This window comes from Caloenas nicobarica, chromosome Z, assembly GCF_036013445.1.
Source record: "Caloenas nicobarica isolate bCalNic1 chromosome Z, bCalNic1.hap1, whole genome shotgun sequence".
In the NCBI taxonomy this organism is placed as follows: Eukaryota; Metazoa; Chordata; class Aves; order Columbiformes; family Columbidae; genus Caloenas; species Caloenas nicobarica.
Genome location: NC_088284.1, coordinates 3,917,039 through 3,943,465, shown reverse-complemented (window position 1 = coordinate 3,943,465; position 26,427 = coordinate 3,917,039). Strand labels below are relative to the sequence as shown.

The 26,427-nt window shown below is 46.1% G+C and overlaps 2 protein-coding genes across 2 annotated transcripts; one reads left to right on the top strand and one right to left on the bottom strand.

Annotated features, from left to right (window-relative positions):
* Positions 1-235: 235 nt before the first annotated feature.
* Positions 236-7,805, bottom strand: ATP5F1A (ATP synthase F1 subunit alpha). Its single transcript, XM_065656229.1, has 12 exons — positions 7,625-7,805; positions 6,417-6,495; positions 5,187-5,356; positions 4,203-4,376; positions 3,957-4,123; positions 3,664-3,812; positions 2,601-2,752; positions 2,247-2,471; positions 2,035-2,142; positions 1,381-1,525; positions 1,115-1,265; positions 236-441 (listed from the first exon to the last, which is right to left on the bottom strand). Exons 1-12 carry the CDS (start codon positions 7,682-7,684, stop codon positions 360-362), a joined length of 1,662 nt encoding a protein of 553 aa, XP_065512301.1. The 5' UTR covers positions 7,685-7,805; the 3' UTR covers positions 236-359.
* Positions 7,806-7,945: 140 nt separating this feature from the next.
* On the top strand, positions 7,946-26,427 carry HAUS1 (HAUS augmin like complex subunit 1). Its single transcript, XM_065657131.1, has 10 exons — positions 7,946-8,026; positions 14,305-14,427; positions 16,661-16,835; positions 17,402-17,537; positions 19,014-19,148; positions 19,940-20,063; positions 20,844-20,909; positions 22,617-22,688; positions 24,327-24,374; positions 25,407-26,427. Exons 2-10 carry the CDS (start codon positions 14,407-14,409, stop codon positions 25,488-25,490), a joined length of 861 nt encoding a protein of 286 aa, XP_065513203.1. The 5' UTR covers positions 7,946-8,026; positions 14,305-14,406; the 3' UTR covers positions 25,491-26,427.

Genomic DNA, 26,427 nt, shown 5'->3' with positions numbered 1-26,427 from the left:
ACAAGTTGTCTAGTGAAAATGATCAAAACTGGCAGAGTGACCCTCAGCTGTGTCACAAAGGCAACTGCTCCCCCTGCTCGTTCTTGTACGGGGCGCTTGATCCACCCAACAGTTAATATGCCTCCTGATTTTTCAGAGTTTCTTTAGCAAGCACGTGTCCAAAGAAGCTAAACTCCGTCGTTTTAAAGGCACGTGTTGTTCAAGGAGCAATAATTTAGAACAGAGTATACAAGCCTTTTTACATGGAAACTTTTATTATCGAGATCTGTACATTCAAGTCGCACATATTTTTAAGTCTTTGATGGAGCTGGAGCACAGGAGCACAAAACCAGCCTGGTCTGTGGGAACAGTTAAAGAGTTTATGCCTCAAAAGTAGCCAGGAAATTTGTGACTATTTCCTTCAACTTAGCTTCTGTCTGGTCAGAGATCTTCCCGTCGGTCCTGTTGAAAAGAGTTTAGTTAAACTTCTGACGCAGGAATATGGTCAATCTCTAAGGCAAGAAATGAACCTTCCAATTTCTAACAAAAGGAGCAGATTAATTAACACATTTCTGTCTGGTGCATGAAGCTATACCACTGAAACGAACATTAACATCTTTCCTCCTAAATTTAGTCCTGTTTAAGAACAAGGGCTTGCCAACAAATGCTTTCAAAACAGCTGTAGGTAGCTCTTCCACAGAGATAGAAGGCACATGATTTGAATCATGACCAAACAAGCCAAGACCAGTTTACAGGACTATGGAAACCCCTAGCCACCCCCTCAGCAGCAGGGAAGCCAGTGAGCAGCCCTCGATCCACAGTAACAGCTTAAAGCTATCAAAAATATGGGAACTGACTGGATTAAGTGACTGCAGCATCAGATTAGGAGGGGAATTCAAATAGGTTCATTTTAAGTGTCAGCCAACTTCCCCAAGTAAAGACTGGGGACAAGAAGCTGAGCTTGGGACAGCAGGACAAGGACCATAGGAAGGCTGACTGGACCTCCAGGTCTGGTACAAGCAGATTAAGGCCTGATGTTCTATGGTACAGTAAATTAACAGTTCAAAGACCGTAACCTGCGCTCCAGCTGCCAGGTCAGTACCCTTGGTATGAAGTAAGATAAATCATCACATACCTGATGGTGGAGAGGAGGGCCTGGTGCTGGCTCAGTACATGAGCAAGAAAAGCGCTCTCAAATTTAGTGATTTTGCTGGGTTCCAACTTGTCCAAGTGACCTCTTACACCAGCATAGATGACTGCAACCTGTTCCTCAATAGCCATGGGAACTGCATAACACAAATAATTCATTCCACAGAATGTCTTAATGCTGCCACAAAGACGAGCCTTGTTAGCACAAGAGACTAATGGGAAATATGGACTTGTTATTTGCAGGAGACTCACCATACTGTCCTTGTTTGAGGAGCTCCGTCAGACGCACACCACGGTTCAGCAGCTGTTGTGTGGCAGCATCCAGATCAGACCCGAACTGAGCAAAGGCAGCTACTTCACGATACTGAGCCAATTCGAGCTTCATGGTACCTGCCACCTACAACAGAAGACAAAGCTCAGACTGTTGGACCACCTTCAAAACATGCCGAGCAGTCTGTACGTCATCTCCAGCTGGACAGCTTTGCCGTGCGTACCAGTCAAGTGAATCTCAGGTGGTAATACCCAATTCTAAAAATCAAACTGCCTGCTTGGCCTTTTAACATAAACATGCTATTCCTACCTAAAACAGAGAGAGATTATGTTAAATCTCTCAAATTCCCTATCTGGACTAAAAGCATGGACTTAAGAGCATTCTCTAGTCAGATCAGTATCCAGTTCAACAAACTGAAAATGTAACAGCCTCACATCTTTATGCAGATACTATTTTTCTTTCTCCACTCCTCTCTCAGCTGGCAAGGGAGAAGTTTGTTCTTTTATAATTTTGTAACACTAAGGAATGCAAAGCTTTATTTGCTCTCTATTCACAGCTCTTTAGAGCGAAATGGGTTGGAAAGCCTACACACTACTCATCTCCAGTGAGAAGAGGAGCAGTACTTTCATGCTCACCTGCTTCATAGCCCTGGTCTGAGCAGCAGAACCTACACGGGACACAGAGAGACCCACATTGATGGCTGGACGGATGCCTTTGTAGAACAACTCCGTTTCCAAGAAGATCTGTAGGAGAAAATTGTTTTATTGTCTTGCTCAGAAGCCTGGAAACCTCCTCAGAGACCTGCCAGTAAGCTACACAGAAGAATTGGCATGCAAAGAAGTCCCACCTGTCCATCAGTGATGGAGATGACATTGGTTGGAATGTAAGCAGACACATCACCAGCCTGCGTTTCAATGACAGGCAAGGCGGTCAGAGAGCCACCTCCAAAGGAATCGTTCATTTTGGCTGCTCTCTCCAGCAGGCGAGAGTGTAGGTAGAACACATCGCCTGGGTAGGCTTCACGGCCGGGTGGACGACGCAGCAGCAGAGACATCTGACGATAGGCAACAGCCTGTGTGGTACAAAGCAAGCTCTGAGATTTCAGCAGCTTGTTTCAAATTCTGAATTTCTAAACCCGAGGTGATCTTACAGCTACAAACACCAATGCTAGACTACAAGGCTATAAACAATGTTTCCTGACCTGTTTGGATAAGTCATCATAGATGATCAATGCGTGTTTTCCGTTGTCTCTGAAGTATTCCCCCATGGAGCAGCCTGAATAGGGAGCCAGATACTGAAGGGGTGCTGCATCAGAGGCTGTGGCAGACACCACAATAGTGTACTTCATGGCATCTGGAAAGAATTGGAGACACACACCACTGAGTATATTACTTCATCACACCTGTAATCAGCAAATACAACACACATGTGCAGCATCAGTTGCTGAAGAAAAGTCAAAGCAGCATCACTGCATTGCTACAGGAAAGAATCCCATACTAGGTTAACGCATCTGTTAGCTCAACTAACTTGAGATGTTTCAAGAGCAAGTTCATGGCAGCTAATGTCTAACACTTCCTGACTTCTTTCTCATTTAAAATGAAGTTTAAACATTCACTAACACACACTTCAGCTTCAGAAGTAATTCAGTCCATCTTCTGCAAGGAGATAGTATATTGTTTCACAGTTCCAAACAAATTATTGTCATTAAAATGTCAGGGCGATTTATTGCTAGGTATGACCCTGCTTGACCACCACGCAAGAGATAAGGTGCCTGATCCTTGCAAGCTCTACTACATATGCAGCCTTGGCCAACAAGATCAGTTTCTGAAAATGAAGCCAAGTCTGTTTGGGCAGTAAAGTCTCTCCACTAAACATGCAACTGCTATTTGCACTGACTTGCATACACATGAAACAAATGGCAAGTCCATAAATACTTGTGGAACGTAACTTGTCATCAGGACTGCCTGACTGCCAAGAGAAAGCTCTCTGAACTCTCCATTAAAAAAAAAAACAACCAACCAACCATGAAGGTGACTTTTCCAGAAGCAATTGAACAGTTTTGGGGCCTCAAACAAGTCTTCTAATGTTATGCAGCAAAAGAGGGTTTTTTTTCCCCAGATGTTCTTTTCAGAAAAGCAAGTAGTTCATTCATCTAATATGACGATAATTTTGTCTATACTGGCAGGTAGCAGAGGTCATTCAGCGTTATAATGACAATAGGATGTCAGTAGTTGCCAGGCTCAGGCATCTCCAAAAATCTGTACCTGCATCAGTGAGCCTCTTCACCAGCTGCGCAACAGTAGATCTCTTCTGGCCAATTGCAACATAGATACAGTACAGCTTCTTTTTCTCGTCTGTTCCATCATTAAATCGTTTCTGGTTGATTATTGTGTCAATTGCAATTGAAGTTTTCCTGTGTAAAAAACAGCTGGGTAAGTTATGCTGCCTACAGTTCTCCCGTCCTCTTCGGAGTTCTGTGTTCAACTTTGTACATCAGCACACGCTGTACTCTAGTCTCCGCTTAAGGAAACATTTTTAGCTTGGCCATTTAACTTACCCGGTCTGCCTGTCACCAATGATCAGCTCACGCTGTCCACGACCAATTGGCACCAAGCTGTCCACAGCCTTAATACCTGTCTGCATGGGTTCACGCACAGAGATTCTGGGAATGATCCCAGGGGCCTTCAAGCCAACTCTTCTACGCGTCTTAGATGTAATAGGACCCTAAAAGAGAGGAAACAACCTGTTGCAGTCTGTATCACCCATATACAAGTGTAGGTGGTAAGCATCTCGTTACACTCACCTTCCCATCAATTGGATTGCCCAGGGCATCTACAACGCGGCCCAGCAGCTCTTCCCCAACTGGAACGTCCACAATGGCACCAGTCCTCTTCACAACGTCCCCTTCCTTGATCAGTCTGTCGTTACCAAACACGACAACACCAACATTGTCGGGCTCCAAATTCAAGGACATACCCTAAGACAAAGACCACATCATCCTCAAAAAACTCATACAATATTTACAAAATTTTGACAGTTTAATAGCAGTACAACTATTGTACAGTGTAGATCATCTAACATTGTCTTATCTCAATCTTATTTGTAGCAAGAGTCAATATTCGGCTTTTAATTATAATGTCTGCATGTTCTTCCACACTGGTGAAAAAACCTGCCCAAGCCTTCATACCACATAATTAATTACACTTGCAGCAGTCTAGCATTAAGTCACTTACCTCTATAAAAAGAACACAAAGGATAAGCAGGGATTAATTAGAACATTTTTCTCTTGCTTAGGAATTGGACAAGAGAAAGGCACTGGCTTCTTCTCTGCCTAAAGCGAATTAGGTTCTTAAAAATACTGGAAGAGATTATGCAGTACTCTCAGAAGACTCAGACAGCTTTTTAACCCTACTCTGCTCTTAGGACTACAAGAAAACAGCAAACCACACACTGTCTGGAGCAGAGGCTACTATTCAACAGTGAACAGAAAAGCCAGCCTAAAACAAAGAAAACAAAATCCAATGCCAAATTAGTTCTTGTATTTCCCAGATGAAGGCAAAGCTCAAATGTTGCCCAAGAAGCAGATACTAATAGTGAAAGCAAAGTCTTACAAATTCGAAGAACATTTGCTTTTTGTAGTATCATTTCAATTAGTTACAACCTATTAAAGTTGCAATGAAGTCTGTAAAAGGTCCATACACGTACCTCAAAACACAGTCTCACGCCCCCCTTAAAAAAGTCATCTCTATATTTCTAGGCTAAACAAACTGCTTCAGTGAAAACTTACCTTCAGTCCAGAGGAGAATTCAACCATTTCCTCTGCTTGGACATTTCTCAGGCCGTACACACGGGCAATACCATCACCAATTGAGAGCACACGACCAGTCTCCTCAAGTTCAGCAGAGGTGTCAGCTCCCAAAATTCTCTCCTCAAGAATAGAGGAGACCTCGGCAGTACCTGGAAAGAGACATTTCCAACCAGATATAGCATGTTAAAGGCACAGTATGAATTCGGTAAGCTTGCCCTGAATTCACAAGCCAAGGTACCCTTGCTCAGGTACACCGCAAGGCCTGGCAGGCAACACTTTTCCTTATATAGGATGCATAAGATAAATGACAGCTTCTGTTCACAGCAAATAAAGCAGCTTCAACTCATCACTACGAGCCAGCTTCAATCACAACATTGATGGCTCTTTAGTAATCACTTTCTGTCATTATGTCCCACACCATTTGCAGTCTCTGCCCTAGAAAGCAATTAGATTAAATAATCAGCCTTATCTGAGAAAGAACAGACATGCTTGCTCCGCCTGCAGAGCATTTACTTGCACTGGAGGCATCAAAACACCCTGTCAAACAATTCGTGACCCAAATATATTTAAATTAACTCAATACGTCTAAGAAGGAAGCTGCTTGATATAAGCTATAAAATGAATTCTCCATTTTCCTCCAGCTTGTTTGGCAGTGTACCTCCAACAACTTTTTATTTCCTCAGCTATGAAACAGTAACATGGTGAAAACATTATTTTCTAATAATACCTTTAATCATCCTAAACCACTTCGAAAACTGTACACGAACCACTACCAAAAATACACCTATGCAGTGCCGCTACCTTCACTAAACACCAAGACGCTGGCAGCAAAAGTTACGCTCAAGGACACAAGGTGAAACCCAGGCAGGCCTGGGAAAGTCATCTGTCCCTTCATTCTGTGACAAACGAGAAAGGACACTGGGCTTTGAGGTATTTTTTCAAATAATTCTGCAGGAGTTGAAGACTGAATTGAATCCTTGTGAAGCCGGTAAGCTGTGCAAGCCAGCTGATGTGACTCTCCTTTGGTTTGGGCATAATTTGAACAGTTATAGAGGTGAAGTTCACTGGATATTCACTATCAAACACTGCCTGTACATATGTGTCCTTGAGTGTCCTGTCCACTGACACACAAACGTCTCACACTCCACATTCAAATTCCTTTTTGTCTAACAGAACAAATTCTTATAAATAGACCTCTCCCAGACTCACCAGTTTTCTGAAAGCATGTTTTGGAGGCATGGAGGTTTCTTGCAGCAACAAATGCCGCACCCAAGGTGTTTCTGGAAACCTAAAACAAGTAATTGTTTCAATAACAGTGAAATTGCCTTGATCAAAACAATATTAAGAGATAACACACTGAAATTCCTGATTGTGATCTTATATATTTAACGTGTCTTGGTTTTGAGCTGAGCCCCACAGCGCTCTGTTTGCAAGTTGTAGCTACGGAACGAAGCCTGGCATTGCAAAGCAAGGAGGGATGATAAAGGAGATTGCTGTGAATTACTCGCTGCACTCTTCTGCACCACACACTGATGTCACTGCCACAGCACTGCGGCAGCTCCCGCAGCAACATCCCCCCTCACCTGCCTCCTTCGCACTGAACATCACAGCCTTAGGGCACAAGGAAAGAAACCTGTGCGTCCTTTATGGCACAGCACAAGGGAGAAATCACAGAATCATTTTGGTTGGAAGAAACCCTTAAGACCATCCAGCCCAACTGTTAACCTAACTCGGTCACTAACCCATTGAATCACAGAATAATTTGGGCTGGAAGAGTGCGTGTTCTAAGCGTTGGCCTTCTTAAGAAAAATGTAACTTCAGTATGGCTAGAACATACAGGATACCAAAAATGAAAATAAAAGCCTATGATATTAATGCATTAAATGGTTATTATAATGCTAAAGCTGCCAGTGCAGTCCCATTTAATGCTATTTTTCTGAAAGCCCGGGCAGGCCTCTCCATTCACCTTCACCGGGGGCATTGGCCAGGAGCAGATCCTGAGAGACCTCTGTACCCTCGCTTAAAATGGGGAGATACTAGAAGAATGGGGGGGATACTAGAGAAATGGGAGGAAAAACTCAGAGGAAAAAAAAATACCACCTGTTAAAGCCTCGCAGCTCAAATCCCTGACTGTGACACGGTCCTGGCAGCTTTCGGACACTAACCTGAGCAATGGGCAAACCCGCATCCCCGGGGAAGGACACACCGTCCCCAAAGCCCCAAAACCTCCCGGGCGAGGGCGCCCCCAGCCCCCAGCAGCTGGTCGTGCCCGCCGCTGAGGTGACTCCCCCCACACACAGCCCCAGGATCCCCGGGCGCGGAGGCCGCGGCCCCTCAATGTCACCTCAGCCCCAAGATGGCGGCGCCCGCCATTCCCCCCCACACACAACCCCTCGTCCGCAGGTCGCCGTGCTCACCAGGCCGGCCTGCCGCGGCAGGGAGCGGGCGAGGGCGGCAGCCAGGCGGGCGGAGAGCATGGCGGTGGTGGTGATGGTGGCGGCGGCTGCTCCGAACGAGAGCGAAGGGATCGTGAAGCGCTGCCGGCCCCGCGCTCTCTCTCCCTCTCTCTCCACAAAATGGCGGCGGCTCGCTCCGCCCCTTTTGGCGGCGAGGCCACGCCCACGGGCGGGCACGCGGCCGGAAGTGGTTCCCCCGCCTCCCCCCGCCCTTCCCCCGCCTCTGGGAACGTATAGAGATAGATGTGAAATAATGTAAAAAATATCCCGAAATAGGGCTTTCAGAAAAATACTCAGTTGCGGCAGGTGTCCTTGAGTGGCCCTTGGCGGGCGCGAGGGGCGAGGAGCGCGGTGGGACCTGAGGTGGGCAGGGCCTGGCGGGGGCTGTGAGTGGGACATGGGGACATAGGGACATGGAGACATGGGGACATAGGGACATGGAGACATGGGGGACATGGGGACATAGGGACATGGGGACATGGGGGACATAGGGACATGGGGACATGGGGACATGGGGGACATGAGGACATGGGGACATAGGGACATGGAGACATGGGGGACATGGGGACATAGGGACATGGGGACATAGGGACATGGGGACATGGGGGCATAGGGACATGGGGACATGTGGGACATGGGGACATGGGGACATGGGGACATGGGGGACATGAGGACATGGGGACATAGGGACATGGAGACATGGGGGACATGGGGACATAGCGACATGGGGACATGTGGGACATGGAGACATGGGGGACATGGGGACATGGGGGACATGGGGACATAGGGACATGAGGACATGGGGACATAGGGACATGGAGACATGGGGGACATGGGGACATAGGGACATGGGGACATAGCGACATGGGGACATAGGGACATGGAGACATGGGGGACATGGGGACATAGGGACATGGGGACATAGCGACATGGGGACATAGGGACATGGAGACATGGGGGACATGGGGACATAGGGACATAGGGGACATGCGGGACATGGGGACATGAGGGACATGGGGAACATAGGGACATGGGGGACATGGGGACAGGGGAACATGGGGACGTGGGGGACATGGGGACATAGGGACATGGGGGACATGGGGAACATAGGGACATGGGGACATGGGGAACATATGGACATGGGGGACATGGAGACAGGGGAACATGAGGACATGAGGGACATAGGGACATGGGGGACATGGGGACATGGGGGACATGGGAAAATGGAGGACATGGGGATATGGGGGACATGAGGAACATGGGGGACGTCAGGAACATGGGGGCATGGGCGACATGGGGACTGGGGGACATGGGGACATGGGGGACATAGGGACTGGGCGACACGGGGAACATGGGGAAATGGAGACATGGGGGACGTGAGGATATGGGGAACATGGGGACAGGGGGGATGTGGAGACTGGGGGACATGGAGAACATCAGGATCATGGAGAACATGAGGGACATGGAGGACATGGGGATATGGGGGACATGGGGAACATGGGGACATGGGGGACATGGGAACTGGGGGACAAGGGGGAAAAGGGGAAATGGGGAACATGGGGACTGGGGGATATGGGGACATGGAGATATGGGAACATGGGGACATGGGGACAAAGGGGACATGGGAACATGGAGGACATGGGGATATGGGGGACATGAGGAACATGGGTAACGTGGGGGATGTGGGGAACATGGGGGCATGGGGACATGGGTGGCATGGGGACTGGGGGACATTGGGGACATGTGGAACATGGGGGATGTGGGGAACATGGGGACATGGAGAACATGGAGAACGTGGGGACATGGGGGACATGGGCACATGGGAACTGGGGGACATAGGGGAAAAGGGAGACATGGGGATATGGGGACTGGGGGACATGGGGATATGGGAACATGGGGACATGGAGGACATGGGGATATGGGGAACATGAGGAACATGGGGAACATGGGGAACATGGGGACATGGGCGACGTGGGGACTGGGGGACATGGGGAACATGGGGGACATGGGGATATGGGGGACATGGGCACAGGGGGGACGTGGAGAGTGGGGGACATGGGGAACATGAGGATCATGGAGAACATGGGGACATGGGAACTGGGGGACATGGGTGAAAAGGGGGACATGGGGGACATGGGGATATGGGAACATGGGGACAAAGGGGACATGGGAACATGGAGGACATAGGGATATGGTGGACATGAGGAACATGGAGATATGGGGGACATGAGGAACATGGGGGATGTGGGGAACATGGGGACGTGGGGAACATGGGGACGTGGGGAACATGGGGACATGGGGGACAGACATAGGGACTGGGCGACACGGGGAACATGGGGAAATGGGAACATGGGGGACATGGGGGTATGGGGACAGGGGGGACGTGGAGACTGGGGGACACGAGGATCTTGGAGAACATGGGGGACATGGGGATATGGGGAACATGGGTAACATGGGGGACATGAGGAGCATGGGGACATGGGGAACATGGGGGATGTGGGGAACATGGGGACATGAGCAACATGGGGACATGGGGTCATGGGGGACATGGAGAACATGGGGGACATGGAGAACATGGGGACCTGGGGAACATGGGGACATGGAGAACATGGGGGACATGGGAAACATGGGGGAAAAGGGGGGACATGGGAACATGGGGATATGGGAACACGGGGACATGAGTAACATGGGGGACATGGGGAACATGGGGACATGGGGACATGGGGGACATGGGGACTGGGGGACATGGGGACATGGGGGACGTGGGGATATTGGAACATGGGAACATGGGGGACATGGGGACTGGGGGACATGGGGACATGGGAGACATGGGGATATCGGAACATGGGAACATGGGGGACATGGGGATATGGCAACATGGGGACGTGGGGGACAATGGAACTTGGGGAACATGGGGATGTGGGGATCATGGGGATATGGGGGGCATGGGGACTGGGGGACATGGGGACATGGGGACATGGGGGACATGGGGACATGGGTGCCAGTGACCACCCTGGGTGCTCACAGAGCTAATGGGGAACATGTTCAGAAATGAGCTTGCACCACAACAAAGAAATTAATCACAATTTGAGTCTGAAAACAATTTCTCTGGGTCTGTATTGACTGCAGTTATATTCAGCTTTGAGTGTCATCAGCATTTATACTTCTCAAAATATAGTAATATAAACATTACTTTGTTGGGCCAAACTTCCATTAGACTTAAAGTCCATGAAAAGAAAGCATATTTATCTTTGAAACAATCTAGATTAAAGCAGCAGCAATTCGGGGTGACATGGGGTGTGGTGCGGTGACAGGGTGGTTGGTGGGTGTCCCCTCTTTTTAGGGACCTACGGATGTTTGCAGAATCAGAGTGGTTTGGGTTGGGAAGTGGTTGGAAAGGGACCTTAAAACCCATCCAGTGCCACCCCTGCAATGAGCAGGGACATTTTCACCAGCTCAGGTTGCTCAGAGCCCCATCCAGCCTAGCCTTGAACACTTCCGGAGACAGGACATCCACGGCTTCTCTGGGCAGCCTGTTCCAGCACCTTATCATCCTCATGGGGAAGAATTTCTTCCGTGTATCTAATCTAAATCAACCCTCTTTGAGTGTGAAGCCATAACCCCCTGTCCTATTGCAACAAGCCCTTGTATAAAGTCCCTCTCCATCTTTCTTGTAGGTTCCCTTTAAGTACTGGAAGGCTGCTGTAAGGTCTCCCTAGAGCCTTATCCAGGCTGAACACCCCCAGCTCTCTCAGCCTGTCCTCACAGGAGAGTGGTTCCAGCCCTGGGATCATCATGGTGGCCTCCTGTGGACTAGCTCCAACAGGTCCATGTCCTTATTACATTGAAGGCTCCAGAGCTGGACTAGCACTGTAGGTGGGGTCTCACCAGAGAGGGGCAGAATCACCTCCCTCAGGCTGCTGGTCACACTTCTTTTGATGCAGCCCAGGACACTGTTGGCTTTCTGGGCTGCAAGTGCACGTTGCTGGGTCATGTTGAGCTTCTCGTCAACCAACACCCCCAAGTCCTTCTCCTCAGGGCTGCTCTCAGTCCTTTCTCCACCCAGCCTGTATTTGTGCTTGGGATTGTCCTGACCCATGTGCAGGACACTACACTCGGCCTTGTTGAACTTCATGAGGTTCACAAGGGCCTGCCTCTCCAGCCTGTGAATGTCTCTCTGGTTGGCATCCTGTCCCTCCTGCACGTTGACCGCAGCGCTCAGCTTCGTACCATCCACAAACTTGCCGAGAGTCACTCGGTCCCACTGTCCACATTGCCGACAAAGATCTTAAAAGAGCGCCAGTCCCAAAACCCAGCCCTGAGGAACTCCACTCGTCACTGGTCTCCACTTGGTCATCAAGCTGTTGAGTCTTTGAGTGCGACCATCCAGCCAATTACTTATCCACCCAGTGGCCCATCCATTGGATCCACATCTCCCCAGTTTAGAGACAAGGATGTTGTGTGGGACAGCACCAAACACTTTGCACAAGTCCAGGTAGATCACTTGCTCCTCCCTTATCCACCAATGCCGTAAGCCCATTGTAGAAGGCCACCAAATTTTTCAGGCATGATTTTCCCCCAGTGAAGCCATGATGGCTGTTACAAATCATGTCCTTATTTTCCATGTGCCATAGCATAGTTTCCAGGAGGATCTGCTCTGCGACCTTGCTGGGCACAGAGGTGAGACTGACCAGCCTGTAGTTCCTGGCTGCTTTGTGTTGTACCAGCAGCTGGTGACGGAAGAAAAACATGGCAGAGAAGTGCTGGCATCTTGCCCATGCTCTGGAAATGGGGGTAAAAGGGACGTGGTGTCCAGCACCCTGTTGGTTTTCTTACTGCTGCAACAGAGGAGCTTAAATTACTTTGCCAGTCTGCTGATAATGTGCGAAACCCAGAAGCTTGACCCCACAGGAGCCATCAGAGGTGACAGTGACAGGACAGCAGTGTCATGAGCTGAGGACAACCTTGCTGCCAGAGGTGGTTGTAGTTGTGGTGCACAGGGGCTCTTTCTCTTAAAAGCATAGAATAGAATCAGAGTAATTTGAATTGGAGGGCCCTTCCCAGCTCCCCCAGTGCCCCCCCTGCCATGAGCAGGGACATCTGCACCAGCTCAGGTTGCTCAGAGCCCCGTCCAGCCTGGCCTGGGATGTCTCCAGGGATGGTTCAGCCACCACCTCTCTGCCCAACCTGGGACAGGCTCTCACCACCCTCAGGGCCAACAATTCCCTCCTCATGCCCAGCCTGAATCTCCCCTCCTTTAGTTTAAAACCATCACCCCTTGCCCTATTGCAACAGGCCCTGCTCAAAAGTCTGTCCCCATCTTTCTCACAGGCCCCTTTTAAGTACGAAAAGGCCACAAGAAGGTCTTGCCAGAGCCGTGTCCTGGTCCATCTACCAAGGTCTGCTCCTGTGGGGACAACACACTTGGCAACAAGTCCTGTATGTGATACATGGGGTTTATTCTGCCAGAGAGAAAGTGCCAAAGCTCAGGCAGGCAGAGTGTGATTGTGTCCCGCTGGAAATCCGGAGAGGTTCATATAGCGCAGATCCCAGCAGAGCTGGCTGGGGATTGAGAAGATTGATTGAAAAATCCTCCACCGTTTTGGCATGTGTCAAACGTGATGCTTCTGCAGTGTTTCTTATGCTGGTTATTTCAGTAACCACTTCAAATCCTGTTAAACTGCCTGAAAACAAACAAAAACCACATTGATTTAAATAACCCATTTAAGTCTTATTGTTCGAGATGACATATGTCGCAGGAACAACCACAAATGCACGGGTAAAATTTAAAGAGTAGATTTAGTTTCCTTGTGAACTGAGGGATCCCCAAAAAAGCATGCGGGCAGAGGCACACAGGAGGAGACACAGGCTCTGAGGAGCTCAGTCCTTGCCAGAGGATCACCCAACCTGCTGGTTTTGCATTTATTTCAAGGATTCACACAGGCGGAGTCTTCTGCTGGGCTTTGGTCTTCTCCACAGCAGAGCAGGAACCTCAAGATGTTCCATAAGGTGCCTCTAAGTCTGTCACAGCCCTGTGTTACTGAAACACAGAGGCTCTTTTCAGGCACTCAAGGTTAAGCAACAATTAGTGTAATTTATGTGTTTTTCTACACCCCAGCTGCAGTCGCTTGAGGATATTTACAATTTTCCTCGCCAGTCTTCCATAATATTCCCACACTGGAGCACTTCCACTTTTTCTGCATTGCTAAAGAAAAGTGGTTACTTGATAACTGTGTAAAAGATTTGACTCAGAAAATGTGTTTTTATGGCACATTTTCTAATAAGGAGTACGGCTTTTGTATTAATTTATGTAAGCAGTGATATACAAGCTATTAGATTTTTAGCCTTTAACTTAAAAATATGATTTAAGCCTTTTTGGTGAAGGGCTTTATATGCCTTTATTTGTAAGTTGCCTCATGATGTATATGAAATATGCAATTCCATCGAAAACAACAAAGTCCCCTCAAATTATTTTACTGATTCAGTACTGTTTTCTTGAAAGCGTTGGGTATCAGGGAAAAGCGAAACATTTCAAAACATTTAGAGCGTTTAAATCCACTTTGGTTAAAAGTCCTTAGTGCGGTTAGCGAACTGAAGGGAATTTTTTTGTTGTTTTTCTCTGTGTGTCAATGATTTTAAAGGCGGGAACATGCTGGGCCCGGAACTACGAGTCCCATGAGGCCCCGCGGCCGCGCGGGGGATGCCGGGACGGAGGCGGGAGGCTCGAAGCCGCGGCGGCCGCAATGGAGGAGAAGCTGGAGCGGGTAACGGCGGCATCGGGCCGGGGCTCTCACGTTGCGGGGTCACCGCGGCTGGAGGCGGCCGAAGCCCCTTCCTGGGGCTCCCTGAGGCCGGGTTGGGCTGGGCTGGGCTGCCCCTCACCCGCCCGGGCGCTCCTTTCCGGCCGGGCCGGCCCAGGGCCTGGTGAGGGGCGCCGGGGAGGAGTCGTTTTCCTGCCCCTCGAAACGCCGGGGACAGGGAAGCGGTGGCCGCTGGGCGGGTTTTGCAGCAGGAAACTGTTGTGTCCACCCACCTCATCCTCTGCTGCCTGCTGGGAAGCAGCCCGAGATCACTCACCTTCAATTTGTTGATGAGATTCAACAAGGGCCAGTGTAGGGTCCTGCACCCGGGCAGGAACAACCCCAGGCACCAGTACAGGCTGGGGTTGAGCTGCTGGAAAGCAGCTCTGCAGAGAAGGACCTGGGAGTCCTGGTGGACAACACGGTGACCATAAGCCAGCAATGTGCCCTTGTGGCCCAGAGGCCAATGGTCCCTGGGGTGCATTAGGAAAAGCGTGACCAGCAGGTGGAGGGAGGTTGTTCCTCCTGCTCTGCTCTGCCCTGGTGAGGCCACATCTGGAGTTCTGTGTCCAGTTCTGGGCTCCCCAGTTTAAGAAGAACAAGGAATTACTGGAGAGTCCAGCGGAGGGACACAAAGATGCTGAGGAGTCTAGAGAATCTTTCTGATGAGGAGAGACTGAGAGAGCTGGGGCTGTTCAGCTGGAAAAGAGAAGCTGAGAGGGATCTTATCAATGCTGATAAATGTGTCCAGGGTGGGTGTCAAGAGGATGGACCAGACTCTGTTCAGTGGTGCCCAATGACAGGATGAGGGGCAACAGGCACAGACTGAAGCACAGGAGGTTCCATCTGCATATGAGGAGAAACTTCTTTATTTTGAGGTGCTGGAGCCTGGACCAGGCTGCCCAGAGAGGTTGTGGAGTCTCCTTCTCTGGAGACATTCAAATCCACCTGGACACAACCCTGTGTGATCTGCTCTGGTGAACCTGCTTGAGCAGGTGGGTGGGACTGGGTGGTCTCCAGAAGTCCCTTCCAACCCCAACCAGTCCGGGATTAAGTGGGTTTAAAATGCTAGATTATGAAGATCTTGTGTGCCTGATGTTTTTGCAGTTCAAATCATTGTCACTACAGAAAGTGGCAGAAAGATGCAGTTCATAATTTGATCGTGAACTTGGCATTCTTGCATTGTTAAGAGTTTCCATCCACACACAGCCCGTGCTGTTTGCTTCAAAGGGCTCGATGGTTCTCTCCACAGCGTAGTTCAGGGTGATGATGCTCTGCGCTTCCTCCAACACCTCACCCACCCCTCACCCCTGAGCCAGGGATGATGATAAGAGACCTCGGCAGTCTGGAGACCGAAACCTTCAAAGAACAGGAGGACACAAGGAGGTGGAATGAAGCTGAGTCAGGGGAAGTTCAGATGGGACATTAGGAAAAGGTTCTTCATTTATGAGTCCCTTCCAACTCAAGATATTCTATGATTCTATGTTTGCTGTGTGCAGTGTATGTAGCTGAGATGCTGGTGTGGCAGAAGCATAAAGAAGGACATGCTAGAAAGAAATGTCTTTTAAAGTTATAAGGCTGGGTCCTTTTCCATCCTCAGGTTGCTTAAATAGCCCAAGACAAGAATTCCTGTTTCCTCGGTGTTGAACTACCATGTATTCAATTATTACCAGCCGTAATCTAATCTTTCAGTGCCACCTGAGAGCACTGTGTTGATCTTTCTCCCATTTATGAATTTATTTTCTGTGTTAGAAGTTGTGCTCTGCAGGGCTTAAGCCTATGCATTGTAATAACTCTTTCTCCCATTGATCATTGGGCAGTTCTATCCCACATGGCTTTAATGCAGTTTTTACTGGCTGCCCAAATACCCGTGTAACATCTCTTAGACCATTAGTGTGTTTGTAGCAAACAGGTCATGTGAATAAAAAAATAAAGCTGTATTAACTGGAGATAAGCACGTGTCCAGTGAAACGAGGGAGATTAAAGGGAAATGGTTTTCTAAACCTCAGAGTGTGTTTGAAAAAGAGACAAGGAATCTGTCTGCCCTTTTTCCACCCATTCCTTGACTGATATAGTAGGAGTTACTCCTCAGAAACATGGAGCTTGCAGCACTTTACATTTCTTACATCTATCAGCTATTTTCTGTCTTTTTCACATGTCTGTTTCCTCCTTTTTTTTTTTTCCCCTTCTCTGGCAGGTTACTTTGTGGCTAAAGAAAAAGTATGGGAATCAGCCTATTCCAGAGTACGAAGTGAATGAAGGGACCGTTGATATCTTGTATGATCTTGCAGAACACGATGAAGCCAGGGAGAATGATCTTTCTTTGCTGATAGAGAACATGGAGCAGATGGCAGCAGAATATGAAGCAAAAGGTGAGTTTGAAGCTCCACTTCTCAGTTCCATCGAAGTTAGTGACACTGAAGATCAGCTTTGTTAAATTCTTACAAACAAATATATATATATATATATATATATGTATAGTTGGAATAAACTCAGCTTTTGTCCTGGTACAGCTTTTACTATCCCATGCCTTCCTTTTGAAAAAATGTATGGTGACATAAGGTTGGTCAAGAGCAATTTTTTAAGCCATCTTGAGCATGCTGTAAATACAGACAAGCAGATTAATTGCTAAAAATTCCTGGCGTGTTGGGCTGAGTAGCACAACATTGTAATATTGTCTGGATAGACAGAGAAGCAACCCTACAGCTGATTTAAGAGTCCGAGCTGGTACCGTTAAGGAAAGCGCTTGAGGAACCTGAAATAACAGTGAAGTGACTGAGTTATGCTTGAGCTGTCTGGAGTGAGCAATGTGGTTTTTCTGGAGTGAGTGGTTCAGGGGACCATAAATACATTTCTAACACAATTGTTAAAAGAGAGAGTCCCATCTAGAACAGTAATACAAAAATAATAATGATTTTTTCTTGTATTCGTTTTCCAGCTAAGTATCTAGAGACCATTCTCGTAGAAAGTCTGGATCTTTCCCCCTCTAGTCTGTCCAGTGAAGCCGCCAGCAACCTCAATATCCTAGTGGACTGTGCAATGACCCTTGACACGAAGGACACGTCTCTTGCCAGGTAATTATTCCCACTGTGCATCAAAGCGATGGTCCGTGCTGTTTCCCTCTGTTTTTTCAATTCAACAGTTTCAAACTCGACTTTCATACCAGGAATCTTACCTGTCCAGCTTATTTTGCACCCCTTGGGCAGCCCCGGAGGACACAGGAACTGAGCACAAAGCTCCAACTCTTGATTATCCTGTTGAAGGAAGTCTCTGAAGCCTGAGAGGTGCCTTCTTTTGCCCCAGCTGTTCTGGTCAGTGGCTGCAGGATGCTGTCACTCAGACTTGTGCCAGGTAGCACAAGCTATAGCAGGTTTCATACTGTTTAGGCCAGGACTGAGGGACTATAACTGGTCTTTGTCTCAGCTCATCTTTCTTCCATTTCTTACCTGGCTGCAGTTAATTAATGTGAGGAGATTTCCTTAGCTCAGCCACAGGGAAATGGCAGCTGTTGGTCTGTTCTTCCTGGGCCTCTCTCCCCAGCCTGGCTTCGTCCCCTAACACAGCAGGTTTGTGCTGAGCGCAGGCAGTGAGGAAGGGCCAAAATCAGCCTTGGAATCCAATATTTATATGATGTTGAGGAGCCTGGCCCTTAACTGCTTTTCTCCTGAACTAGAGGGGCAAGCAGCTTTGGACCATTTGGGAAGAGACTGAAGTACTGCTGGATATGTCTCTGTGATGTGCATTTGGAGCACTATTCTGATGGGGAGCAGCTGAGGGACCTGGGGGGTCAGCCTGGAGAACAGGAGCTGAAGGGAGACCTTCTCACTCTCTGCAACTGCCTGAAAGGAGATTGGAGCCAGGGCGGGTTGGGCTCCGCTCCCCAGGAACAAGCGCCAGGACCAGAGGAAATGGCCTCAAGTTGCGCCAGGGGAGGTTGAGGTTGGATCTTGGGAACATTTTCTTCCCCAAAGGGCTGTCGGGCATTGGAACAGGCTGCCCAGGGTAGTGGTGGAGTCACCATCCCTGGAGGGGTTGAACAGATGCAGAGATGAGGTTCTCAGGGACATATGGTAGTGCCAGGGTTGGGTTAACGGTTGTACCCGATGATTTTGAGGGTCTCTTCCAACCAGAATGATTCTGTGATTCTATGATTTTCAGGGACTGAATACAGTTTCTCTCAAAGGTAATTTGGCAAACCAGGAGCGGAGCATCTGATCATGTCAGACCCAATGGTTATATTCACTGGAGCACCAGGTCTTGTTCACTTCCTCCTACTGAGTCTGCTGGGCCGTTTCCCCTTCCAGATGAAATATTTGTTAGTTAGGGGAAGCAAACACCCTTAATGACTTGTTTTACTTTTCTCCTCAGAAATAGCTGGCAGTTATCTGATGTATCATAATATGGGAACAGAAAATAGAAAGTAAAAAAAAAGAAAATAAAGAAATATTTTAAAAATATAAAGAAATATAAAAAATATAAAGAAAATAAAAATTCTGAATTTCAGAAGAGCTGACTTCTGAGCATTCCCACTGAATCTCTGTTTTCACCAGCTTGTTCTGTGCCATCAATGATATGACTTTGGAACTGTACACAACGGAATCAAAAAACAGAGAAATGGAACAGGAATTGACCCAGATGAAGAAAAAACTAACTGACGCGCTGTTGCTGGAAAAGCAGTTAAATGAGTGAGTAATGCATGAGAAAAAGGAAAGGTGTGAGCAATACTGCTGATCTCTGCAATGTGGAACATTGGTTGTGATTAACTAACAAGGATAACTGAATTTTCAGGGTTTTGATGCACCTCTAATTCACAATATTGGGAAGTATCTATCAAAAGCCATGGGCTCTGGAGACATTCAGTAGTCAAAAGAGATTTGGGTTGCCATCAAACTGTATTTAAAATCAAAAACGGTCTACAAGCTGTTCTCAGACATGGCCTGGCATCTTCCACCAGTTGCCTTTGTCTGACATTGAAGGCAAACCTGATTTTTCTTACCGTGTTTAGCGTGGGCTCTGTAGTCAGAGTGAAAAAGCCAGGCAAAACAAATAATTGTTCTCAGGGAAGAATTTCCTTTAACCAGTGTGTTGGAGACTTAATAATAAATCAGTATCAAGTCCATTCCCTAGAGGATGTAAACTGAAGTGCTTTGCTAAGTATAGCAGGATCAACCCAACTGAATTAGAGAATTACACAGAAGGCTATTACTCTGTGCTTTTATGCAGATGGCTTTCCCCTTGGCTGTTTTGGGGTTTTCTTTTGTTTCTTTGTTTTCCCCTAGCCTTTGGGAGTGTGGATGTGACAGCTGTGGATGTTTCCACTGGGAAATCTCCCAGAGTAATGCATCTTTTTCTCTGTTCTCTTCCTTCTAGTGTTGGTTGTATTATGGGGATTAACCTAAGCACAGATAATTAAACAGTATTTATATACCGGTATCTCTTTGAATGTAAAAGTTCGTTTATTTCTGCATTTTTTAAGGGATTTAAAAAAAACAGAGGAACTTCTGACGTTAGAAAAGGACAAAGAAGACAGCCAACATCAGAAGTTGAAGTTCATGACATTTAAAGCTGACGATTTAAAACTCAAGATCAAGGCTGCTGAGGTAGATGGAAGGAGTTTTCTAACAAGATACTGTGACGGGACGGCACAGTCATGGTTGGTTGGGACCAACATTGTAGTTGGAGGCGTCCCTGGAGCTTCCTAACTTCAGGGTTTAGGGATCTTGGATTAACAGGACAGTGTGTTACTACACCTGAGTTGTTCCTGCTGCACTCCAGGACATCCTACAGTAAATGCAAAGACACTTTCTCTTCTTTCCCTGAGAGCTGTATTAGCTCAGACTACCTTGTGCTTATTGTGAGGTACTGTCATATAAGAGTATACAGACAGTTGCCAGTTGAGCCGCTCATTCACTGAGGTAAATTGTGTATCCAGATTCTGAATATAGCCATTTTTTGGAAATTAATACATGATTACACACAAAAGGCAGAAGTCGTGCTGTCTTCTCCTTCACCTTTCCTACATAGTGAAGGACATGTGAATGCTTTATTTAATACTTGGATGCTGTCTAATGTCTTGACAAGTTTGAGATGGAAAACATATTAGAGTTGATGACATTTTAATGGGAAGCCTCTTCCCAGCCTTGCTATGTGCTCTTTTCCCACTAGTTTTCTGGAAAGATTTGTTATTCTTGATATAAATTTTAGTAGCAACTGATTTCACATACCAGCTACAGCTGTGGTTCAAATAGCACACACTTCCGTTGTTGACAAATTACATTCTTGTTTGCCTGTTTAGATCAAAACTCAAGGAAATGGTATTTTTTTTCTCCTCTCTGTTATATTTTGGGGTAATTTACGAACGAGCTCTTTCCTGTTTGTAGGAGCTGCTCACTGCCACAGGGTTAGACCAGTCGCTGACACACAAGGCGCTCGTCACTCTATCTCAGGTTGGTTATTTTGTACAAGGTGGATGTTTCTACAGTGATACAGACCAGCCTTGTTTGCTGGGCAGTTTCAGGAAATGTAGTTTGTTGTTTGGTTACCTTAACAAATATTAGTGGTGGGAAAAAAGGACAAATTAAAAATGCTGTAGACAGATACCTCTGAACTGGGGTATGTTGGATGGGTTTGTCTCTCCTAGAAACTGAGAAGTGTTTATTTCATCAGAGATAAAAGTGGGCTTGTTTTGGACTGGAGATGACGCTTTCTTTCTGGACTCTGAGGAGAACAATTGGAATTTTTTTTTTTTAATTGTCTTTTCCCTCCCTTCTCTTTCTGCTGCTGTCTGTAATTGGGAATATAGCCCACTAGAGAATTTCAGTGGAATAAATTCCCTGCCACTGAAAGGAAATTGGCAGCCCGTGATCTGTGTTACAAACAAGCTGGATGTTCTCTGGTCTATATCTCGTCACATGGCTGCCTGTGTATTGCAATTACTTGGCAGAATGACCCAGGTGTTTCTTTCTAGTTTGTGTGAAATAAATCTGCTTTCAAACACTTCAGAGCAAGGTGGGGAGGTCAAGTGAAACCCAAATTCTCTACCACTGTGTGCTTTTTTTTTCTTTTGTCTTTATAATATTTTTCAGCAGTATTGTAAGCCTAGCAGGATAACTTGTTAAAGGGAAAAGTACATTTCATGAGTTCCTAGATACGGATTTTCCAGCTTTGTGCTGGAGCAATTGTACACATGTAACATGTATTTGTGGTGTTCTGTCTGTACTCACCACATTTTAATAGTATTTGCTACTACTATAATGAAAACTTAGTCCTTTTCCCCATTTATTTTGCTAGTTTTTCCTGTGTGTTAGTTAAGTTGAACAATGAAAATAGGTTTTCTGATTTTTATGTTGTCGTTCTCATGAACCAGCACTGGGTGGCAGTGTCTACATTGCACAGTGTTTAAGACACATACTAACCAAAAATTATTTTTTGTTGGAGTTTTACATAGAGAAAGTCATAAGCAATTTCCTAGACTTGTCATCTTCTACAACCTGAGCACAAGGACAGGCTTGACTCACCAACATTTCTATATTTGCTTTGCCAAGAGCTCAATGAATTGGGCAGCAAAATGACTTTATCAACAGAGTGCCTTTTTCTTTTTTTTTTCTTTTAGTTAATGATTTCAAAAGAGTTGAAGGTTGTGGAAGGTGCTCAATTTTCAGCCCCAAAGAGAAGTTACCTCCCTTGTTAATAAAATGAGCAAAGCAGTGCGAACGTCAGGGGAGTCTTTTTGCTGCCGAATGTGCAAAGGCGTGATAATGTGTCCCCTTCCTTGGGGCTCAGTGATCTCTGAGGCTGACACTGAGTCTGATGGATTCCGATATGAAACCCCCTCTCCTTTTAGGGAGGTGAGATCAGGTGGTGACACTTTCAGAAAAAACATCTGAAGATGTCTTCGGAAAGGAAGAAAAACTGATACCTTTGTGTAAAATTTGAACTGAGTCTGACTGCTAACTGAATCTTATTTCGCTGAAGGTCTTTGTTCATCTTGGATCTAAAGCAGATCTTTAGATTTCTGTGCGTTTTAAGAAGGATCGTGAGACCAACACGTGTGAATTCTGAAATGCTGCAGATATTTGTGCATCTACTTCACTGATTTACATCACTTCTGCAAGTAAGACTAAAGAATATAATCTGCCTTGTTCTCTTCACAGGAAGTGTCACAACTGAAGGAGGAAATTGTGCCTATGAAGAAGGAACTGGAAGCCTACTATGATTTAGCTCCTGTGAGTATTTTTTCCCCATTGTTCTATTATAGTTGCCATCAGATTAATTTTAATGGACTTTGGAATGTAAAAGATGTTTTTGTAGTGGTTTCAGTGGACAGATAGATGTCTGACAGGTCTATTAATGGTGTAAACAGAAGACTTTACTTGAACAGAGGCGATATATTTGTTAGTCAAAGCCAAGAAATTAAGTATGCTTACCAGGAAAGCCTTGTTCTAACAAAATGCACAGATTTGCTGTGTGAGTTCACTAGCAAGGTGAATTAACTAGAAATTAGAAAAAGAAATGTGGAAGAAAATATAATTCCTTAGTATAGCTTTTTTTTTTTTTGAGATTTACTGATATGTTAGCTCTTCATGTCATCAGACTGTCAACATGGTGGACATAGCACATTGTGCAGAGGTTGGAGCTCTGAGTAAGATTTTAACAAATTTGAAGAAATAGCCACATGTATGTTCTGTTCCTTAAACAAGTACCCTAGCTTGTGTGGTACTGGCTACTCCATCATTTTCTGTGATTTCTTCTGAAGGTGCTGGGTGCGTAGCACTCTTGAAATCGCAGGTTTCTGATTAAGGTGACTAAATTGCAGTTTTGACATCCCCTGCCTGTGTATTGCTTTTTCATTTTATAGTTTGGCTGCTGTCACTGTTGGTCGCTGTGCTAGGAGTTACTATCAGACTGCTGTGGGAAGTGTCTTTTATCAAAAGGATTTTACTCTTTTCAAATTAGAAGAACGCTTGTTAGAAACTACTGTTTCATTTAAGGGTAATTTCGTGAACAACTTTGTAATGACTTAAATTATAAGTAAATAGGGCTTTAGTCCGTGAAACAGTAGGCCTTGACTTTGTATGACATCTGCATTACCACCTGTGATATTTGGGACTACTAAACCCAAGTATTTCCAATCGCCTCTGGAAAATTGTCGTTGCTGTTACAGAAAAGTATTAAGGACTTTTCTCTTTGCCGTTCAGGGGAGAAGTAGCAAAAACTGGAGCGTGAATAGTTGAACGGGTTTTTGGTTTTATTTGATACAGTTCTGACTAGTTCACCGTTTTGTGTTTGAGTTACCTGATATGGCCCCTGTTACGTCCTCATCTGGGCAGCTCACAGCCTATAACAGAGCTAACCTCAACCTTCCTGCGTAAGAGGTGAAATAAATTTATTCCAGTTCTTATAAATGGGGCATAGAGGTCCAGAGAAAGAGACTTGTCCAAAATTGGATTAGGTTCTCCAGTTCTTCCCTCTCTTGCTGTCAGTGGAGACAGGGAGAGCCCCGGTGCCTCAATTCTGGTGCAGGCAGGAGGGAGGAACGTTTGTCCTTGCGAGCTTATCATGCTTAGGAAAATTCATGCATGGATATATTTAAAGCCCAGTTCTTCGATTGGTAGGCTTGGAAAATTGCTAAAAATCTTTTGGTTTTAGACTTCAGGCCATACTAGAATTTTGAAAAATACATGATTGCCCAAACCAAACCGGTACTAGGCTTTTAATGTCAGTACCTTTTGCGTGTGAAGTGTGCACACAAAACTGATTTCATTATCCCTGAATTCCCCTGCAGCACATGGAGTCTTGCAGTGATGCAAGGACTCTGTGTTTCCTGCTGAAATATTGATTTTTATGCCATTTTCTCTCATTAGAATCCTTCCCTTGCACAAGTGAAGATTGAAGAAGTAAAACGAGAACTGGTAAGTTTGTTGTGTTTTTTTTATTTTATCTTTCACGGATATTTAAATGAGTGCTGTCATTCCAAAACAAGCTATATATATTAATGGGTTGTGGATTTATCTATTTCTGCCTCAGATTGTGGTCTTAATGACCTCTAAAGGGAAATTTTGCTGTAGTAAGGCAGAAGCAGTGCACATTGGTAAGCGGAACTGGTGGAGGAATGATATCTAAGCTACGAAGGCAATTGGGCATAATGTTATCAGTGGGATTAGGTATCTATATCCCTCTGGGTTTTGTCTGATTCACTCGTCAGAATGTTTATTCACTCAGCTGGGGTGCAGCTTCTTGGTTTCACAACCTTCCTTGCTGCTCCTGAACCCTCAGAGGGCTCTGTAGCCCATAGGCTGCAGTGGGGACCTTCCCCTATGACACAAAATGCCCATTTCATCCACGCTTGTGTTGTCTGCAGGTGTGGTTGTTAGAAAACATTAATATAAAGCTGTTTGGGAAGTTCACGCCTAGCTTTCCTGAGTGACCTGGGCCAAAGTTGAACCTAAAACCTATATTTATTTCTTTGGGCCACTGTCTGCTTGCTTGTAGATGCAACACAGGGTATTCGGTGATAAGCCTTAAAGCTATGATCAAAAATCACAGCTGTTTGAGAGTAATTTGTACATTTTCAGATGGGACAGCTCGGGTTGGTAAGCCACTTGTTTTTGATTGAGAAATACAAGCTCACCCTACCAGCCCAAGGCTTTTATCAGGTCAGAATACTCACCTCTGGAGTGTACCTGTTGAGCTCGAAGGTGTCTAATGTCATGTTGGGGCACAGTATAAAGGCCACCAAGCTTGTTTAGCCCTTCATTTGGAGATTTCTCTAGTTGTCTACAGAGACTACTGCTGTTTGCAGTAGTGAGACCTTCCAGTTCAGTAGTTGGCTTAATCAGTGCTAATAATATACCACGATTTGGTCATCGTAGACATGTTTAGCAAGAATGTAAGAAAACCATTTTGTGGTCACTGAGTCCTCTTGTTTTTTCTTCTCCTGCTAGGAAGCCTTGGAGGCAGAGTTCTCACAGTGCATTGACAACCTGACTCTTGAGGCGCCAAAGCCCAGCAGATTCAAGCCCACCTGAAGTGTCCTGTGTGGAAGAAGATTTCCCTTCTGTTGTCTATATATTTGCACTAGTTAAACATTTTGGACTTCTGGCTGAACTTCTGTGGCTTTCTGACTTATTCTTCTTGCTGTTTTGTGGCATGCTTGTGACCTAACAGCAAGCATGCTCATGTAGCCTTGTGTTTGTAAACTTCACCTATTTTTCATAAAATAACCTCCAGACTTACTGTTTCCTTTATCAGTTCTTTTTCTATATGTGATACGCACCTGTAACTGGTCTCCAGGACAGCACCTTCACCAGGAGATGTCCCTGTTAGGATTTGGTTGACCATTACCACTTAGAATTGAACTGATCAAGGAGTGTGGTTCTCTTCTTTTTCGCTGTCCAGGCTCTGGATTGTGTTTTTTTTCCTGGAGTCCTCTGTTTGCTGGTGCAAGTACAGTGACAACAGACTCTCTTTACATCTACTAGACCATTGGCTTTTGCTCCTTTGTTTTGTTTTCTCTTGTCATTTCAGGGTTGGAGACACATGATTTAATGTCTTCAGCAGGGATTTGATATTTTAATCAAAGTGAATGATAAAGAAATGGTGACATAGGGCTCAGAACAGTAGTTCCCGTTGCCTTCCAAAGCTCTGCAGCATCTGAGACAGCCCACAAAGGGGATTTTCTTGTGTGTGTGATGCCTGTTTATCTTTGTGGAAACAGGTTGAGCTCTGTCTTGTTTCACATGGTTCATAGTACTGGCTTCACTGGCAAACTGTACTGCTCACAGGTAAGAGATGAGATGAGCAGTGTCAGCCTCCTAAAGTTCTGTCGTTTCTGTCATCTGAGAAAATGAAAACCTGGAAGGTTTGCCTATGTTCAAGGCTTTGAGAGGTACCAGTCTGTTGTTGACTACTTTCTATTTGTCCTTACATTATAAGTAGAGCTAAACAAATGAAAATAAATAAATA

Bases quoted from the DNA above. Each gene is read 5' to 3' on its own strand.
- ATP5F1A (XM_065656229.1), bottom strand. From the start codon at position 7,684: ATGCTCTCCGCCCGCCTGGCTGCCGCCCTCGCCCGCTCCCTGCCGCGG. The intron at 4,124-4,202 runs GTGAGTGTAACG...CCTCTCTTTTAG, and splicing joins GCAATCCAATTGATGGGAAG to GGTCCTATTACATCTAAGAC. The intron at 1,526-2,034 runs GTGAGCATGAAA...CTTCTGTTGTAG, and splicing joins AGACCAGGGCTATGAAGCAG to GTGGCAGGTACCATGAAGCT.
- HAUS1 (XM_065657131.1), top strand. From the start codon at position 14,407: ATGGAGGAGAAGCTGGAGCGG. The intron at 20,064-20,843 runs GTAGATGGAAGG...TCCTGTTTGTAG, and splicing joins TCAAGATCAAGGCTGCTGAG to GAGCTGCTCACTGCCACAGG. The intron at 22,689-24,326 runs GTGAGTATTTTT...TTCTCTCATTAG, and splicing joins CCTACTATGATTTAGCTCCT to AATCCTTCCCTTGCACAAGT.